Below are 18,179 nucleotides of genomic sequence, written 5' to 3'. Positions count from 1 at the left end.
TCTCATTCGAAGGCTCATAATCAGCCGCCTGACGGGTATCAGGCGACTGTTCCATCCTCCCCGAGTCGGCCATTTCGTCCGACTCGCACTCATAATCGACCTCTAAAGAGGGGTCGTACTCACGTGGTGAATCACCACGTGCACTCGCAACACCAAGTGTTGTGCGAGTGGAAGACACTACGGTAGACGGAACGTCTACCGCAAGAGATAACAATGCGTCACCCGCGGCTGCACGAACCGCAGCCGAAGGTTCAACACTATCCTCACCCCGCATGAATTGTTCCTTCATGCGATGGAATTTAAAATGATGGATCTGACCAATCAAAATCATTTTAAAAATTAAGTGGTCATTTAGCGACCACTCCACCTAATGACATTCAGAGTGATTGTCGTTTAAGGGAGGGGTGATGTAACGGGGTGTATCGTTACATGAAATTAACAATAAAAGATTGTTAATTAATATTATCCAAAAGGTAGATAATATTTGGAGGAAATTACTTTAAATAGTAATTTCCTGAATTCTTATCCATAAATAGGTATAGACCATTATGTCTATTTATTCCGCAGACTAATCAGCTGTAGAAGTAATCAAAGAGAGTTACGAGATAAGATAGATAAGAATTCATTTACATGTTTAGTATTAGTTTATAGTTAAGACAACATTTACAAAGATAGATTAACAAAGACACTTAACTATATTAATACAGTTTTCATTTTACCCTCTTAAGCTAACTTGCCTTAAGAGAAGTCTTCCTCTACACGTACAGTGCACGTTACTTAACGAGAGGCACCACTCACATCTGAAGCAGTGTGAAGTGGACTTGTACTGAAACAGTACAAGTCGCAGTGCCCCGTTACAGTCTTCCTGATTCATTTAAACGAAAACGAGAAAAAAAATATTATCGATTTCGCTTGCGAAAGGTTACAGTTTGCAATTCCTTGACTAAATAATGAATATCTAATATCCGTAACTACGGTTATCACAAATGTTTTGTCAACTTCAATGTGAGCTCCCTAATACATATACAGTATTAAATACGGTGACCTTAGAGGGCGAATTGCGTTTCAGAAATTCAAACTCAAATTTTAACTGAAGAGTGTTGTACGCAGACTTGGACGCAACAACGTCTGCTTTATCCATAGCATGTTATGCACCCATCTTGGTCATTAAAAACATAGCCTGACTTTTAACGGGGTATCATTTGCTTGTTCTGATAGCAGTACTTGTCAACCTACACTGATTACAGTGAAGGTGGGGCGCTTCGACTACTTCACGTACACGACGTGCAGACGAAGGTTTTAAGCAGCAGATAAGGCGTAGCTACCGAAGGTTAATTTTAAGGCTTTAGAATAGGAAAAAAAGTAAAAGTACTGGTATTTTTGGTCCCTGCGTAACTTCTATCTGCTACTGACTTTATAATATTAATAAAAACTACGTATGTCGCCTACTTGAGCACCGCAGATTCGTTGGTTTAAATTGTAATCAACAGAACTTAGGTCTTTTTTCGTAAATATTATCAAATTTGGTAATATTGGAATTATTAAATCAACATTACAAAAATGATAAATAATGTACTTTTGAATATTATTTCCCCTCATATGATATGATATTAATTATTCCCCTTCGAATAGAAAATAATACCTATGTAACGGGACACCCCGTTACACCCCTCCTCTTACCCAATAGTCACAATTGTGACTGATGTGGAGTGACAAAGAAATACATTATTTCATTCCCTGAAATTTTTGTTTTATTGGTTTCTTATCTAGACTCCAATTTCAGTTGCATAATCGTTTTTTGTTAAAAACCAATTCGCTTGCGCATGATGTCTAAACCCGTGCGTGTCGCCCGTGAGGTAGCACTGCACATCTGCATTACTAACAGCTAGAGCTGTTAGTAATGCAAATGTTTCGGTAAACGCTTATGCATCTACTGCGGGACAGAATCATCTCCTACTCCGATTGGAGATGACTGGTGTATGTCACTTGCTTCTCCCACTGCAAGTGGCAGTGACAAGTCATCTGCTACTCCTATTATAGGTGACTGGGCCAAGTCGGTGTCGTCGCCAAACTCTGTGAAAACTGCCAAGGCCTCAAAATCAACCAAGAACATGGATAGCGATATCTCTGGTGATATTGTTATGCATCACATGGAACGAAGTGATCGTAAAGATCACTTCGGTAGGAATGCTACTGGTGGAGCTAGCATGTATCACCAGGAACGGAAGGATTCGAACGATCGCACCGAGAGCCATTTAGCGTTAACGTTACCATGAGCTAACGGAAAAAAAACCGCAACTTTTGCGTTTTGGTCCCGAAAACACTTGTTTGCCCTCCAAGAACAACTTAACTCGTTTGTCTGGTATGAACAACGATCGGTACCATATTCCGTTGTTCTACTCATCCCGACTTTACAAGCCTGGTGAGAACGGAACGGAAAACTTCATCGATGCCATTCTCCGGTTTCGGTGGTAGTTTTGAAAGCGGGCAAAGGATGTCACACGTTCCGAGCTTGGGAGGCATTTGTACAGAATGTGCAAAGCATAGACTACAAAGTCTGACTTGACAACCTGGATGCTTTCCGCGAACGGTTCTAAAAACGGACCGTAGTCGGTGCACGCTACAAGCTGCACCGTTTGTCTAGAGAGACAGGGATATCCTGCCTCTCGTGTGGGACTTATGTCCATGTTGTTCTTAAGAAATCAGGTAATGCCCCTTAGGAGGCATTCTCCCTTAAGATCCTCATTGGAGGACGCTGATTTCATGTAAGAATCGCGAAGGGATGAACCCCCTAATCCTTTTACGAGTGCTTGGAGAAATTGGAAGAGCTATCAACAAGAAAACGCTATTCACCACTAGAATCCGTCAATGTGAATGGGGAGCAAAACTCTGGCTCGCTTCGTTCGACGAACCCGAATCAACATCGTGATTTGGATCACACCCTTTATAATTTAAGGGGGGCATCGCTCACATGCGATCTCGTCGCCGCGAGTTGGCGGTGAAGGTCGATTAAATTTCTCGTGACCAGTTGAAAAATTGAGCGCAAGTTGCGACTGATCAATTGGCGAACGATAGCCCCTTCAAAGCGAGCTGGTTAAAGCTCATCAGAAGATCTCTTTCTTGGAGGATGAAGTGGATTGTCTGGTTCAAGAGCATCAGACTCGGTTTCGAGACAATAGGCTTTGGCTCGGAACCATCATGCTCTGACAGACGCCTTTGACCGTTGCGGTGTAATCCAGAATCGAAAGAGCCTCGTACTGATGGTACGGGCGGAGACGCCTAAACATAAAAAGTAGGATGCGTACGTAATAGACTAGGCAGCTCGATCGTGGACACATTGCCTTGGCGTTGTAGTAATCAAAACGGGCCGATATACCTCGGCAGTAATTTTTCACTGCCTACATTCGTCACTACGTGTTATGTTAGGTTTACCGTAGACAGAAAGACTACATGGCTAACATTAAATGAAAGTATGTTTGCTCTTCGAGTTTTGTCAGAGTTCCGTTTCTGTCGGTCCTTCGCATCAGCGATGGAATTCTGTACCAATTAAACCACTGTTTCTCTAGCCGACTACTGTGAGATAAAGGAGGCTTGAACGAGTTATCTCGCTCGTTGGCGATGGTTTTCCCCCTCGCATGACAGTTGGGAACCTTTTATACAATTTCAACAATCGTTTTAGGGATTGTTGGATGGATTTCGAAGGTAATACGTCAACACATCAAGAGCCATTTCTTCTTGAAAAGCTCTTCTGACGTCGTCAAGTAATGTTCGCGGCAAAATACTTTTTGATGCAACAGTGGCTTTATGCTCACTGTTGATTTGCGCTGCCGGCGCGAAAGGGTATCAGTGACGACGCTAAGTCGTCCTGGTCTATACTCTACGTTATACTCCGCGAAGATAGAAAACTATCTCGCCATTTTTGCGAGATGTTTGGAATGTTTACAGCCGTGCTTAAAGACGCATCGTCCGTATATACAAGTAATGGTCTATCTCCCAAGAGGTAGATTCGAAACTTAGCCAGTGCATATTTCATGGCAAGGAGTTCCTTTTCATGCACTGGGTAGTTGCGTTCAGCTGGTTGAATCTGACGCGATTGATATCAGACGACGCGCTTTGCGCCGTCTGCATCTCACTGCATTAACCACAGCCGAATGTAGAAACAATGTGTAGGTCACAGACCACATGAAATGGTCTGTCTTTATCCGCAATCATCAAAATTAGGCGATTGCATCAAGGTTTGCGTGATAACCTCAAAGGAACGCTGACAATCAGCGCTCCATGATCACTTAACATTTTCTTTAGCAAAGAAGAAATATGTACTGTCATTTCGGCATAATTCCGGGTGTGTTAGTACACCGCTAAGCCGATGCACTTTTGAAGTTTCTTTGCATCGACTGGCACTAGCCAGTCGCTGATCACCTTGATTTTTTCTGGATCCGGCGTACACCGTGTTTACCCTCGATGCCTCCAAGAGAAGGTATTTCGCTTGCACTAAATATGCACTTCTTGAAATTGGCATACAACTTGTGCTCACGCATAAGTGTAAGAACCTTTCTAACGGGGTGACGATGTACTTCAACGTCCGACTTGTCGTTCATGGCTCTGGTATGAACTAAGACGTCATCAAAATAGTTCGGTGCAAAATCCCGCACCGATCTTAAACGATTGGTTTCACATTGGTTGAATGTTGCAGGAGCATTACTAAGCGCTCGCTGTAGTTGCACTACCAAGCAAGATTCCCTACGATCGACTCTCCAGTTGGTCAAGGACTTTCGCACTGTCTCTTATAGACGGGCGTTTTAAACGTTCTTGGATGTTGCTTTTCAAGCAAGCATTCTTGTTTCTACCACTTAATTATTCGAGTGGTCGAACTTCGAAGCTGCCATTGCTTGCGCACAGCCGTCGGGATCTAACTCTACAGTGTGTTGGATATTCAAATTGAGGTCTTGTGCAGTCATGCCAACGACCGACCCACAATTGAGGCCATTGCACTCACTCGTAGGACATCCACAGGCTTGTGAACACTCCAAGATGTTCATCAGATGGTCATATGATGAGAAACAGACAGGCATCGTCACGGCTTGATACTGCCAATTTAAGCATGGCTCGTACTTTCTGAGCGATGGTAATCTAAGGTGACATCAACTTGTCATCCAAATTAAGTACGATGAATCATCATCGTACTGTTTACCCTTTAACGTGTATTGGATACCAACTCCACGTTTCTTTACAATTACAGATGCGCCTGTTGCTAGGCGTACTGTCGTCCTCATTAAAGGGATATCGGCTGCTCAATAAATTTGAGTCTGCAATCTGTTAGCGATTAGCGTCGAATGAGATTGTTTGACGCCCCACAGTGTGAGGAGCTACTTTCGTCGGAAGGCCTGCAAATTCTTATGACGTTGTTGCATTAGTAGGGCGCTCTGCCCTTACTGACCCGACCGTTTTTTGTCGATTCGCCACGCTGTTGCGATTTCACAAAAGCGTCGGATCCGCGTCCTCCGCTGTTCCTAGCGGGGTCGATCTTTTCGCTCAGTGTGTTTCGGCACTTGCCGTGGGGCACAAAACTCATAGGCGTAGTGGTCCGTCTTTTGAAAACGATTACATTTTTGTGATCGTTTGTAACTTGAAGAGCGAGTTTCTCGCTCTACATACGAGGGGTCCAATGGATCTGGACCTCCGTTTTCTTGTCGCCTCGGAGGACAATTTGCTCCAGACTGGACAAAAGCCTGTGTACGACTGAAGTCCTCTTCTTCTGTTATAGAGATCGCTTAGTCAAGCGACTCAAACTCAGCCGGAACAGGTAGGTCTTAACAGGACTGCTGCAAGATCTTTAATAAACACAGTTGCCTGTGTTTGTGCATCTATTAGATGACTCACGATACAACTGAACAGGTATCGTGTATGTTGGGCATAAGCGTGAATGTCACGCTTGCCCTGCTTCAAATCCAGGAGCTTTGTTGATCCCTGAATTCGGCACGTGGCAGCTCAAATATTTGTCTGAGCCGGGTCATAAAGACCTCATACGACCCAAAACTAATGGGTCGTAAAGCTTGTATTCCATGGCCCAAGATTTGGCACGTCCGGCAAAGGTGGACATGCCAAATTTCAATTTCTTCGCATCATCACTGATACGGCGAGCTTCAATTGCGTCGTCTAATTCGACGAGCCATCTCAAAGTAGAGTCGCCTTTGACTGCCTTAAGCGTAGAAATTTCGATATTATAGCTTTCGGGTTGACCCGGAAGCGTCGGAACCACCAATAGCAGCATTTACAAGCTGCTGTCTCAACAGTTCCAATTGTTGGGCACCCTGTTCTCTCAAAATCTCCGCGTGTTGAAAGCCTTGCTGGTGAAGAAGGCTACTTTCTCTCGGTCCGCGTCGAGTTCGTGTTGTATGGACTCGGCAATCGTCGCATGCTGTTCATCTCTGCCCAGAGTGTACAGCATGGCGCCAACGGCTGACTCGCCTACGACCGAACTCATTCGTTGGATCGCTCTAGGGCAGGAAAGCTCCATCCTTCTCCATCCAACATGTCCTTGTTGGATAGAACTTGCGTAGGTCATTGAACGGAGTACAAAGTGCTACCACGTAACGGGACACCTTTCGCTAGTAGTAGTTCACCTTACACTGGTTACAGTCTAGGCTAGGTGCCTCGAAACTTCACGTACACAATGGTACAGAGGAAGATTTCTGAAGCTAGACACGGCCCAAACTTTTTTAAAGGCAGCAGTGGGGAATTTTGGAAGGGTATTTTGCTTCAAAGGTCGAGACAAAGGCTTTAGATTAACGAAAAAGTAAACTGTGTTATTATCGATTGAATTTCCTACGTAACGATCTTCTATCTACTACTAAACTTATTGTATTGATGACTAATTAAGTATGGCGCCTCCTTGCGCATCGCACAATCGTGTCGTATAAGATTGGCGAGGCTTAAATTACACAAGCACTAGAGCTAATGTTCTTTTGCATCAATATTACCAAGTTTGGTAATACTGGAACTAGCTAAGTCAAAACTAATAAAGATAATAATTTTATACTTCTCAATTTATTCCCTCGTAACATAAAAAGAACGGACGTCGAACTCCCATTACAACATAAGTATTATTCCAATAAGAGAAATATTACTTATTATTCCAAATAGAAAAAAATTTCAATAGGAGAAATTAAATTTATTGTTTCATTAAAAGAAATATTATTTATTATTCCTTTTTATAGTAAAAATACTTAAGTTGTAATCTTCTTCGGGGACAAGCGTACGACGTTCGTTCTTTTTATAGGGATGCGATTGTCATTCTCGTTGTGTCTGAGTAACACGTGATGATGAAGGAAAATTCTATTTAATCATGTGCCCGAGCCTTCTACACAATGTGTAGCCAGTGATATAAGCACACAATGGGCATTCTGATGATGGTTCACCCTTCGGCAAATCGTATTGTACCCTTGAGCTAAGGAATATCATGTCACATGCTAATTACAATTCCAGTGGCTCGACACATACCTTGTTAATATCATCTCACAAAAGTAGCAACCTAGTGAGGTCGAGATACTTTTCAATACTGCAACACTTCTCGTCTTGTCCTTGCCAGCTGGCACTGTCGCAAACGTGTGCGTGGAATCGTAACCGCGTCGAAAGCGAGTTACAATGTATTACTAATTATTACCACATTTATGACATTGTACGTAAAAAAAAAATTTCTATAGAAGCGATAGCTAGAAATCAAGTCACGGCCTTTTTTTTTCTCCACAGAAAATGCCTTTTTCCGGTGGTATATATACACCTCGATTCTGCCCTACCCCTGATGGCCACAATAATAATCCAACAAGCCCTATATGTCCTTTCAAACAAGTAGCCATTCTCTCGGCGAGAATTGGTCTTGTAGCCAAACCTGCTATGTCGCAAAGAGCCAGCCACAATCCGACTCTCTGTGTCGCGATCGGAGCATGGCCAGTATCGAGGCTGCGTATGTCCGCAATGCCTCGATGAATCTCGTGTGGATGTACACGTACTGCTTCACGCTCTTATTCTCCTGCAGCATGACGTTGCTCGCAGCATATCATTTGCGTCAGCTCCATGGCGACCTCTTTCGGTCGACGGTGCGCTTTGTAATTGTCATGGTTTTCTTTAGCAGCACGCTTCATACGCTCGCAGGAGGGGTCTTTTACGCGTCGTTAATCTACACCCTCACGTCGGTTGTAGACCACTATCAAGACGACGCATTGAACACGTCGTCGAGTGTCTTAAATACGTCCGTGAGTCACTTACTACGCACAGACGGCCACCGTGACGGAGGGGAAGCCGCCTATGTTTCTAAACTCACCCACGAAGCCATGCCACTAAGTCCTACGCTTACAGCTTTGCTCTTTGCAGAGAATCTTGCGTTTCTTTTAAGTGCGTACTGGCTCTTTGTATTGGCATGGGAGTTGTATCAACTTGCCATGCGAACGCTTGATCGTGGCAAACAGCATGAAAACGTCACAATATGGAACCACATATGGCGTAGTGTGGGACTTGTGGTGGTATATCTTGGTGCCGGGGTTGCCAGTGGGAGTCTCTCGCATGGGTACAATNGATTAGCGTCGAATGAGATTGTTTGACGCCCCACAGTGTGAGGAGCTACTTTCGTCGGAAGGCCTGCAAATTCTTATGACGTTGTTGCATTAGTAGGGCGCTCTGCCCTTACTGACCCGACCGTTTTTTGTCGATTCGCCACGCTGTTGCGATTTCACAAAAGCGTCGGATCCGCGTCCTCCGCTGTTCCTAGCGGGGTCGATCTTTTCGCTCAGTGTGTTTCGGCACTTGCCGTGGGGCACAAAACTCATAGGCGTAGTGGTCCGTCTTTTGAAAACGATTACATTTTTGTGATCGTTTGTAACTTGAAGAGCGAGTTTCTCGCTCTACATACGAGGGGTCCAATGGATCTGGACCTCCGTTTTCTTGTCGCCTCGGAGGACAATTTGCTCCAGACTGGACAAAAGCCTGTGTACGACTGAAGTCCTCTTCTTCTGTTATAGAGATCGCTTAGTCAAGCGACTCAAACTCAGCCGGAACAGGTAGGTCTTAACAGGACTGCTGCAAGATCTTTAATAAACACAGTTGCCTGTGTTTGTGCATCTATTAGATGACTCACGATACAACTGAACAGGTATCGTGTATGTTGGGCATAAGCGTGAATGTCACGCTTGCCCTGCTTCAAATCCAGGAGCTTTGTTGATCCCTGAATTCGGCACGTGGCAGCTCAAATATTTGTCTGAGCCGGGTCATAAAGACCTCATACGACCCAAAACTAATGGGTCGTAAAGCTTGTATTCCATGGCCCAAGATTTGGCACGTCCGGCAAAGGTGGACATGCCAAATTTCAATTTCTTCGCATCATCACTGATACGGCGAGCTTCAATTGCGTCGTCTAATTCGACGAGCCATCTCAAAGTAGAGTCGCCTTTGACTGCCTTAAGCGTAGAAATTTCGATATTATAGCTTTCGGGTTGACCCGGAAGCGTCGGAACCACCAATAGCAGCATTTACAAGCTGCTGTCTCAACAGTTCCAATTGTTGGGCACCCTGTTCTCTCAAAATCTCCGCGTGTTGAAAGCCTTGCTGGTGAAGAAGGCTACTTTCTCTCGGTCCGCGTCGAGTTCGTGTTGTATGGACTCGGCAATCGTCGCATGCTGTTCATCTCTGCCCAGAGTGTACAGCATGGCGCCAACGGCTGACTCGCCTACGACCGAACTCATTCGTTGGATCGCTCTAGGGCAGGAAAGCTCCATCCTTCTCCATCCAACATGTCCTTGTTGGATAGAACTTGCGTAGGTCATTGAACGGAGTACAAAGTGCTACCACGTAACGGGACACCTTTCGCTAGTAGTAGTTCACCTTACACTGGTTACAGTCTAGGCTAGGTGCCTCGAAACTTCACGTACACAATGGTACAGAGGAAGATTTCTGAAGCTAGACACGGCCCAAACTTTTTTAAAGGCAGCAGTGGGGAATTTTGGAAGGGTATTTTGCTTCAAAGGTCGAGACAAAGGCTTTAGATTAACGAAAAAGTAAACTGTGTTATTATCGATTGAATTTCCTACGTAACGATCTTCTATCTACTACTAAACTTATTGTATTGATGACTAATTAAGTATGGCGCCTCCTTGCGCATCGCACAATCGTGTCGTATAAGATTGGCGAGGCTTAAATTACACAAGCACTAGAGCTAATGTTCTTTTGCATCAATATTACCAAGTTTGGTAATACTGGAACTAGCTAAGTCAAAACTAATAAAGATAATAATTTTATACTTCTCAATTTATTCCCTCGTAACATAAAAAGAACGGACGTCGAACTCCCATTACAACATAAGTATTATTCCAATAAGAGAAATATTACTTATTATTCCAAATAGAAAAAAATTTCAATAGGAGAAATTAAATTTATTGTTTCATTAAAAGAAATATTATTTATTATTCCTTTTTATAGTAAAAATACTTAAGTTGTAATCTTCTTCGGGGACAAGCGTACGACGTTCGTTCTTTTTATAGGGATGCGATTGTCATTCTCGTTGTGTCTGAGTAACACGTGATGATGAAGGAAATTTCTATCTAATCATATGCCCGAGCCTTCTACACAAGGTGTAGCCAGTGATATAAGCACGCAATGGGCATTCTGATGATGGTTCACCCTTCGGCAAATCGTATTGTACCCTTGAGCTAAGAAATATCATGTCACATGATAATTACAATTCCAGTGGCTCAACACATACCTTGTTAATATCATCTCACAAAAGTAGCAATCTAGTGAGGTCGAGATACTTTTCAATACTGCAACACTTCTCGTCTTGTCCTTGCCAGCTGGCACTGTGGCAAACGTAAGCGTGGAATCGTAACCGCGTCGAAAGCGAGACTTATTCCTAATTATTACCACCATTTATGACATTGTACGTAAAATCTCTTTTATCTATAGAAGCGATAGCTAGAAATCAAGTCACGGTCTTTTTTTTTCTCCACAGAAAATGCCTTTTTCCTGTGGTATATATACACCTCGATTCTGCCCTACCCCTGATGGCCACAACAATAATCCAACAAGCCCTATGTCTTTTCAAACAAGTAGCCATTCTCTCGGCGAGAATTGGTCTTGTAGCCAAACCTGCTATGTCGCAAAGAGCCAGCCACAATCCGACTCTCTGTGTCGCAGTCGGAGCATGGCCACTATCGAGGCTGCGTGGGTCCGCAATGCCTCGACGAATCTCGCGTGGATGTACACGTACTGCTTCACGCTCTTGTTCTCCTGCAGCATGACGTTGCTCGCAGCATATCATTTGCGTCAGCTCCATGGCGACCTCTTTCGGTCGACGGTGCGCTTTGTAATTGTCATGGTTATCTTTAGCAGTACGCTTCATACGCTCGCGGGCGGGGTCTTTTACGCGTCGTTAATCTACACCCTCACGTCGGTTGTAGACCACTATCAAGACGACGCATTGAACCCGTCCTCGAGTGTCTTAAACACGTCCGTGAGTCACTTACTACGCACAGATGGCCACCGTGACGGAGGGGAAGCCGCCTATGTTTCTAAACTCACCCACGAAGCCATACCACTAAGTCCTACGCTTACAGCTTTGCTCTTTGCAGAGAATCTTGCGTTTCTTTTAAGTGCGTACTGGCTCTTTGTATTGGCATGGGAGTTGTATCAACTTGCCATGCGAACGCTTGATCGTGGCAAACAGCATGAAAACGTCACAATATGGAACCATATATGGCGTAGTGTGGGACTTGTGGTGGTATATCTTGGTGCCGGGGTTGCCAGTGGGAGTCTCTCGCATGGGTACAATTGCACGTACAAGTATTTGCGTTTCATTGAGCTTGGAGGAATGATTTTCTCCATGCTCTACGCTACGGGAGCGCTCCTTATCTTGCGTCTGAATGGCCGTAAACACGAACATCTTCATGGCATTGTCATGGCATCGCCATTGTATCGACGATTAAAGCTCTTGATGCTTGTGTGTGCCGTCTTTACACTTCCGTATTCCTTCTTGCAAGTGGCATTGCTTGCATTGCCACACACGCACGTTGATCGCGTGCCCGATTATATTGTAGGACTCGTGACGCTCTGGTATCATCTCTTTGGGGCGGCCCAGGCTTTTATTATGGGAGGAAGCCAACAATGTTGTTTTCGAATGTTGGCGCCAATTTTGCCAACCCATGTGAAACACTCCCGCGAATGGATACAATCTCGTGCCAATCGAAGACACGACGGGAGTGGGACGTTTGAAGCCATTTTACCGCCTGAAAAACCCGTATTTGTCAACACGGACATTGAAGGATCGAGTGCATTGTGGGCCCAAGCCCCGGAATCCGTGATTGACGCAGCGCAGGATCTTCATGACGACGTCTTGCGGTCGTTATTGCCAACATTTGATGGCTACGAAATCACGACGGCCGGCGATGCGTTTCAATTGGCCTTCCATTCGATTGAAAATGCCGTGAATTATTGTCTTGCGATTCAAATGCAATTATTGCATTGTAAGTGGCCATCGGCTTTGGAAGGATTAGTGCCATCGGTAAAGACGAGTGTGGCCATTGGATTGAAGCCACAGGTGTTGTTTCGAGGCATTCGCGTGCGTATGGGCATTCATGATACGAATGTCGGCGAGGAAGGGAATTTAATTCGACAGACGCATCGGGTGACGGGTCGAGCGCTATATATTGGCGCATCGGAATATATTGGTCGCGAAATTGGCGACGTTGGATTTGGTGGTCAAATTCTTGTGTCGAAACGCGTGGCGTTGTGGCTTGAAAGTAGTACGAATGTTGCTCGAGTTCGAACCCCGTTTCGATTGGATTATTATGGTCGCCATTCGGTGGCTCAATTGGATCTGGACATTGAATTGTACGAGGTTACGCCAAAAGGATTGCAAATGCGTCGAAAGATTTTTCGAAAACGACTGGAAATGCAACAAGAAAAAGAGAAGGAAGAGAGCGTTCGAGAGACGGATACGGACGAGCCGAGTTGGGACGACGAAAGCTCGGGGATTGAGTTTTCGAGCCAACGCACACCGACTGCTCGATTTCGGGAAAAGATGCCGATTGTTATTTGGAAGACACGAGACGAGAGATAGCTCTTCACATTTTTTTTATTTATTGAAACATTAAAATTTTAGCAAGCAATTTTTTTTGCATACTTAAATGGAGAAAAGATCACAATGGTTATTTTTTATTTTACATGTTCGGAATTCAAAAAATATAAGGTAAGGTAATATTGGATGCTGAATCAGGTCGCGAAATTATTGCTGGAGGCAGCGAAACGGGTAGTATCGACTACAAGAAAGCTGCACGTACAATCTTCGCCGTATGCTGGTTTTAATGTTTGTCAACATAATTCGAGAAGCAAATTCTCCTCAGCACAATCGTTGCCTTTAGCAAAGGATATTGCAGCTAGCTAATTGATAAAGCGTAGGCAACAACTTGCAATTTGCTGCATTAATTGAACAGCAATATATTATGGACTGCTTAATTTGCTCATTTAGGACGATAAAAATAGTCCCCATATGTAAGAAATGTGGCAAATAAAGTATGTAAATTGTAGCTTAATTTCTTGCTCACCGCAAACCTTCGACGAATGCATTGAAAAGAATATATGTACTCCAATCCCATGCAAGCTGCCGCTCTTAAAAGTGATCCACAAGCACTCTGGCAGCAAAGGCTTAATTAAAAAGACCAGGAGCAATTATTAGTAAATAGATCATCAAAGCTGGCTAAAGGTCCCAAATCCAAAAACGTCGGTTGCCCAAAATAAGAATGTTGCCATGTTGCGAGTTCACATAAAATGCTCTCGATTGAGGACCGGACGGCTCTCTCCGAAGCAACCACGTTCCAGCTAGCGCTTGCCGGCTTGGGTTTTGGGCTGCTTCATGTGCTCAGTGGACCTGATCACCTTACTGCACTAGCAACATTGTCTGCTGGGTCGTCGTGGCGCTCCTTTGCGCTGGGATTACGCTGGGGCTGCGGTCATAGCATTGGACTGATCATCATGGCTACAATTTTTATTGCTTTGGACGGTCATTTTGATTTTTCCATGCTTAACGTCGTCACAGATGTGCTCGTGGGTGTCTTTATGATCGCTTTGGGAGTCTACGGCGTGTTCGAAAGCGTCCAGAAGTGGAAACCACGTCAAAGTAAAGGCGATCAGACCGACAAGACTTCGAGTGACTACGAGGACGACGGTGAAGCAAGTACTTCTGAAATGGAGACTGAAATGGATACAGAATTGATTGCCAGTCCTCAACGGACATTGCTTATGAAAACAGGGATTAATTCAAGTGACCAAGGGATTATCACTCTTTCTGACGACGCATTGGCCGTGGTGAAATCGCTTAGGCTCGAGACAGATATGGAAAGTTCGAAGACAGGTCCTGATGAGGAAATCACAGGGATTGAGTATAGGGACGTGGGGTCGCAATTAAGAGAACGTTCATCCAGTATGGAGACAATTTCTTTGAAAATTAGTCCATGTGAAAGTGGGGAATTATTGGGCCAATCGAGTGACAAAATGGGTACTGACAGGATCGAAAGTATGCATGAAAATGGGTACAAGTGTTGCGGTATTTCAATTCCTCCGATTGATTTGCAAAATGCCCAGACTCAGAAGGTAGTAGTGTCGTGATTGGTTTAAATGGGGCGATTTGTGATCTGACTCGTGTTGTGACGCTAGTGTACAGCATTATTGGTTGGAATTGTACATGGAATTGCAGGACCTGGTGGGATTCTTGGTGTGCTCCCTGCGGTCGGGTTACACAATACACTCAAGTCCTGTACCTATTTAGGGTCATTCTGTATCACAACGATTGCAACAATGGGTGCCTTTGCCGGAGCATACGGCGAAGTTACAGGACGACTTGGTAATCGTTCAGAAATTATTGCCTATCGAATTGCAATTGTTTCATCAATGCTTTCGGTAATTGTGGGTATACTATGGTTAGTACTAGCTGCCTCTGGCACGCTTAAGGAGGTATTCTGTTAAAGAATACATGCTATTGAATAGGTATCTGCTAGCTGCGGGTTTTCCATCACGGTCCCTCTGTAATCTTATAACTTTTCTGCTTATTCCTTATCAGCCCCCACGACAGATTCTTCCACCACTAACTCGTCTTTTTTCTCGTCCATCTTTCCATCTTCACTCTTGTGACTATCACCAACACTTTGCTCCTTCAATTCCACTCCTATGGCTAAATACACCAAGCTTATAAATTCTCGCTTTCGTAAATAACTATACAACACAAAACATCGACGCACCATTGGCATTCTTTTCCTTCCAGTAAGTATCCATGTCGCTATCCAGCTTTTTCGATGCATGCTCCTCGGACTTTCCCCAGTATTTATCCATTTCAGCATCCAGCTCCGCCGCTGTCTTGGGTTTTTCGCCGCCACGACGGCCAACGCGCCCACCTCGTCCGCTTCCTTTTCCTTGCCCGCGTCCTCCACGTCGACGGTCGCGTCCTTCACGCTCTCGGTCGTACGGCGTCGTTCGGTTGCCCCTACCGCCGCTACGTCCACGACGTCCCCGTACCATTTCAACAGCACTAAATCGAAGGGAGTTAAGATTACCTCGAATTTTTAATACATCGCCTCTGACGGGTTCGATCACTTTACAACAAAATCGAAAAAAAAAACTACTATTCAGTTTGTGAGTCAAAACGTAATAATTATTGGCGACAATAACAATGAAATCGTCACCAAGGGGGTACCCTTCCAAAAGAGAGAAAAAAAAAAGTATAAACTGTAAAATTACGCAGTTCTATTTTTCTCTGTTAATTAATCCGTACGACGGCCTCTCGAGGGTGCGTTCGCCTGCACAATGGCACACAACGATCGTTAATAAGTGCCAAGCGTAAGCGCTTGTACTACAAACGTGCGGAACGCAACTACAAAACCTCGTACATATCGGCTGCATTGGAACTAGAAGACAAACCACGTGGTTTCTGAAGTGGAGTCCTACGGTCTACTAGTGGACTCAAAAGTGGCACGTCTTCACTCCGACGCACGTCGTGATTCATTAAGAAACTATCTTGAATCCAAAATTGGACCATATTCATGACCAATGGACAGCCAATCATCACAATAAGCAACTCGATTTTAGGGTGCTGGTGCACAGGATAGAACAACAACGAGCCCATCCACCCCAATGGCGTTGAAAGCGTAAATAGTATGACGCCAACGAAAACTTTCATACTGATTAAAATAGTGCACCACTGAAGTAATTGGAACCCCCAGATTTGCCACGAAGGGGGCGACCCATAGTAGCCGTGATAGCGTAAACTTATCCAGTGTTGCCGGACTGCAAGGACCGTCGACGCTTGCAGCAATAAATACGCAATGTACACGCCCAAGGTCGTATCGATCACGACATTCATAAAGTAAAAAGCACACTATCGTACATGTAAGAAAAAATAATAATATTGTTAGACTCCTATTCTTATAAAAAATAATATTTAGACACATTTTAAAACCTGATCTTGGTCACTTGGCGTATCGGAATACGTCACGAGGCCAATGGCGTAAAAAATATTCAATACGTGAATCATCGCAGCGGATGTACCCTGCTTCATGGCGTCCATGAACCACACTTTGGCAGGTCTCCGTGGGTGCTCATAGTGCCACTTGGCGTACAGTGAAGAAAGCGCTAAAAAGCCTAGAAGCATCTGCACAGCATCGTCGGTACGGTCGGCCACAAGAGTGCAGCTTGAGCTCATCGCAAGAATCTTTGTACTGAAGTAACAGTCGCGTATATTTAACGGAAAGATTAGACATGTGAGGATCTTTCTTGTGATTAGAAATGCACCTATAAATAGCCTCTTTTGGAACCCAAAAAGAAAAGATTCGACCCAATGTAGCTTCATTTGAAGCGATTACGTCAGAATGGACATACAAAGCGCTTTATTTTAGGCACAAAGCGCTTAATTTAGGCACATTTCTTTTTCATGTCGTCATAATAGTGACGATGGTCCGGGTCAACGCTGCTTGCACGGTCGTATAGTTTTGCACATTGGGTTTTTGCTTCTTCCCATCCACTAACGGTTACAATCGTACTTAGACGATAGTGTAAATTAGCAAGTGTAACCACGACCCATTTGGCCTCATTTTCCATTTCTAGCAACTCGTGAAGCCACACAATTTGGCTTTTTAAGAACCCAGCTGTATCTTCAGGACACGACGCCACAAGTTCCACCATGGATGTAACTAACCAGCGATAATAGAACCACGCACTTTGATCATCTGGTTCTGTAAACACTGCCTGTTGGATCAGCCTAATTTCCTCAAACAGCCCATCCGCTGTAAAAGGCCTTGGCAATAAGATACTACGGTCGTGCAATGCCGAATAATTCGAAAAATTCTGCTCAATTTTTTGCATCGTAAAAGCCCGTCGGGCTGTTGCCGACACACCCGCCAATTGGCACACATGTCGACGATAATTCCAGCAGTGAAAGTTACGTTCGTCTACAATGGCATTAAAAGTATAGATGAGATCGATCGAATTAAAACTAAAAAAAAAAACCTTTTTTTAGAGGCCAAAAGTACCGAGATCTAGCAACTTGTCACACAATTGAATCTCTTTTGCCAAATCACCCATTCCGCGGTCAATCACCCATTTGCGCTGGAACCAGGCCGAGTACGATTTGGGGTTACGCTGCAGCGCGTCCTGCAAATCGAGTCAGTTTTGTTACTCAAATTCAAAAACAAACAAATTGAAAAAAGCCTACTAGCGTCAATTTTAACTCATTTTTGGCAACTTGGTGCATTTCAGCTTTTGGGTCTGTTGCTGTCGGGACTAACGCATCGATAGCCTCACGACGAAAGCTCCATAGAACGTGAAATTCGGGATTAAGGAGCAGTAAATGGCTCGTCAATGGCAACACACTCGGCTCGTAGAAATGCTGGCGCTTCATGTGAAGAATCTTGCCTGCCACTTCGTGATACATGCGCACCTTTGAAAGCTCTTCCTCACGCTGTTCATCGGTCTTTTGCTCTTCTTTCTCGCGCTCAACACTTTTCACGCGCCCATGCATGACTTTAAAATTACCAATTATGGGCTTAAAATATAACAACCGACAACACCCATTCTCTTTAACTGTAATTATGCTCTTATTATTATCGAAACGGTCATTTCATTCAAACGACGAGTCGGAAAACGAGCGAAGA

At 44.3% G+C, this 18,179-nt stretch overlaps 5 protein-coding genes across 5 annotated transcripts; 3 read left to right on the top strand and 2 right to left on the bottom strand.

Moving 5' to 3' along the window:
- Positions 1-7,943: 7,943 nt before the first annotated feature.
- Positions 7,944-10,487, top strand: CCR75_006614 (uncharacterized protein; the record flags this gene model as incomplete). Its single annotated transcript, XM_067964682.1, has 2 exons — positions 7,944-8,502; positions 10,468-10,487. 2 exons carry the CDS (start codon positions 7,944-7,946, stop codon positions 10,485-10,487), a joined length of 579 nt encoding a protein of 192 aa, XP_067816199.1.
- A 701-nt stretch (positions 10,488-11,188) lies between these two features.
- CCR75_006613 (uncharacterized protein) lies at positions 11,189-13,102 on the top strand (the record flags this gene model as incomplete). Its single annotated transcript, XM_067964681.1, has 1 exon — positions 11,189-13,102. The coding sequence occupies one exon, from the start codon at positions 11,189-11,191 to the stop codon at positions 13,100-13,102; it is 1,914 nt and encodes a 637-aa protein (XP_067816206.1).
- A 707-nt stretch (positions 13,103-13,809) lies between these two features.
- Positions 13,810-14,646, top strand: CCR75_006612 (uncharacterized protein; the record flags this gene model as incomplete). The annotated part of the gene is made up of 1 exon (XM_067964680.1): positions 13,810-14,646. The coding sequence occupies one exon, from the start codon at positions 13,810-13,812 to the stop codon at positions 14,644-14,646; it is 837 nt and encodes a 278-aa protein (XP_067816205.1).
- A 437-nt stretch (positions 14,647-15,083) lies between these two features.
- On the bottom strand, positions 15,084-15,552 carry CCR75_006611 (uncharacterized protein; the record flags this gene model as incomplete). Its single annotated transcript, XM_067964679.1, has 2 exons — positions 15,084-15,202; positions 15,276-15,552. 2 exons carry the CDS (start codon positions 15,550-15,552, stop codon positions 15,084-15,086), a joined length of 396 nt encoding a protein of 131 aa, XP_067816204.1.
- A 238-nt stretch (positions 15,553-15,790) lies between these two features.
- Positions 15,791-18,114, bottom strand: CCR75_006610 (uncharacterized protein; the record flags this gene model as incomplete). The annotated part of the gene is made up of 5 exons (XM_067964678.1): positions 17,741-18,114; positions 17,559-17,679; positions 16,490-17,477; positions 15,914-16,408; positions 15,791-15,883 (listed from the first exon to the last, which is right to left on the bottom strand). Exons 3-5 carry the CDS (start codon positions 16,877-16,879, stop codon positions 15,791-15,793), a joined length of 978 nt encoding a protein of 325 aa, XP_067816203.1. The 5' UTR covers positions 16,880-17,477; positions 17,559-17,679; positions 17,741-18,114.
- Between the last annotated feature and the right edge of the window lie 65 nt (positions 18,115-18,179).

Source organism: Bremia lactucae, linkage group LG14 (assembly GCF_004359215.1).
Source record: "Bremia lactucae strain SF5 linkage group LG14, whole genome shotgun sequence".
Lineage (NCBI taxonomy): Eukaryota > Oomycota > Peronosporomycetes > Peronosporales > Peronosporaceae > Bremia > Bremia lactucae.
The sequence above is the reverse complement of the archived record's forward strand: the minus strand, read 5'-3'. Positions and strand labels throughout refer to the sequence as shown.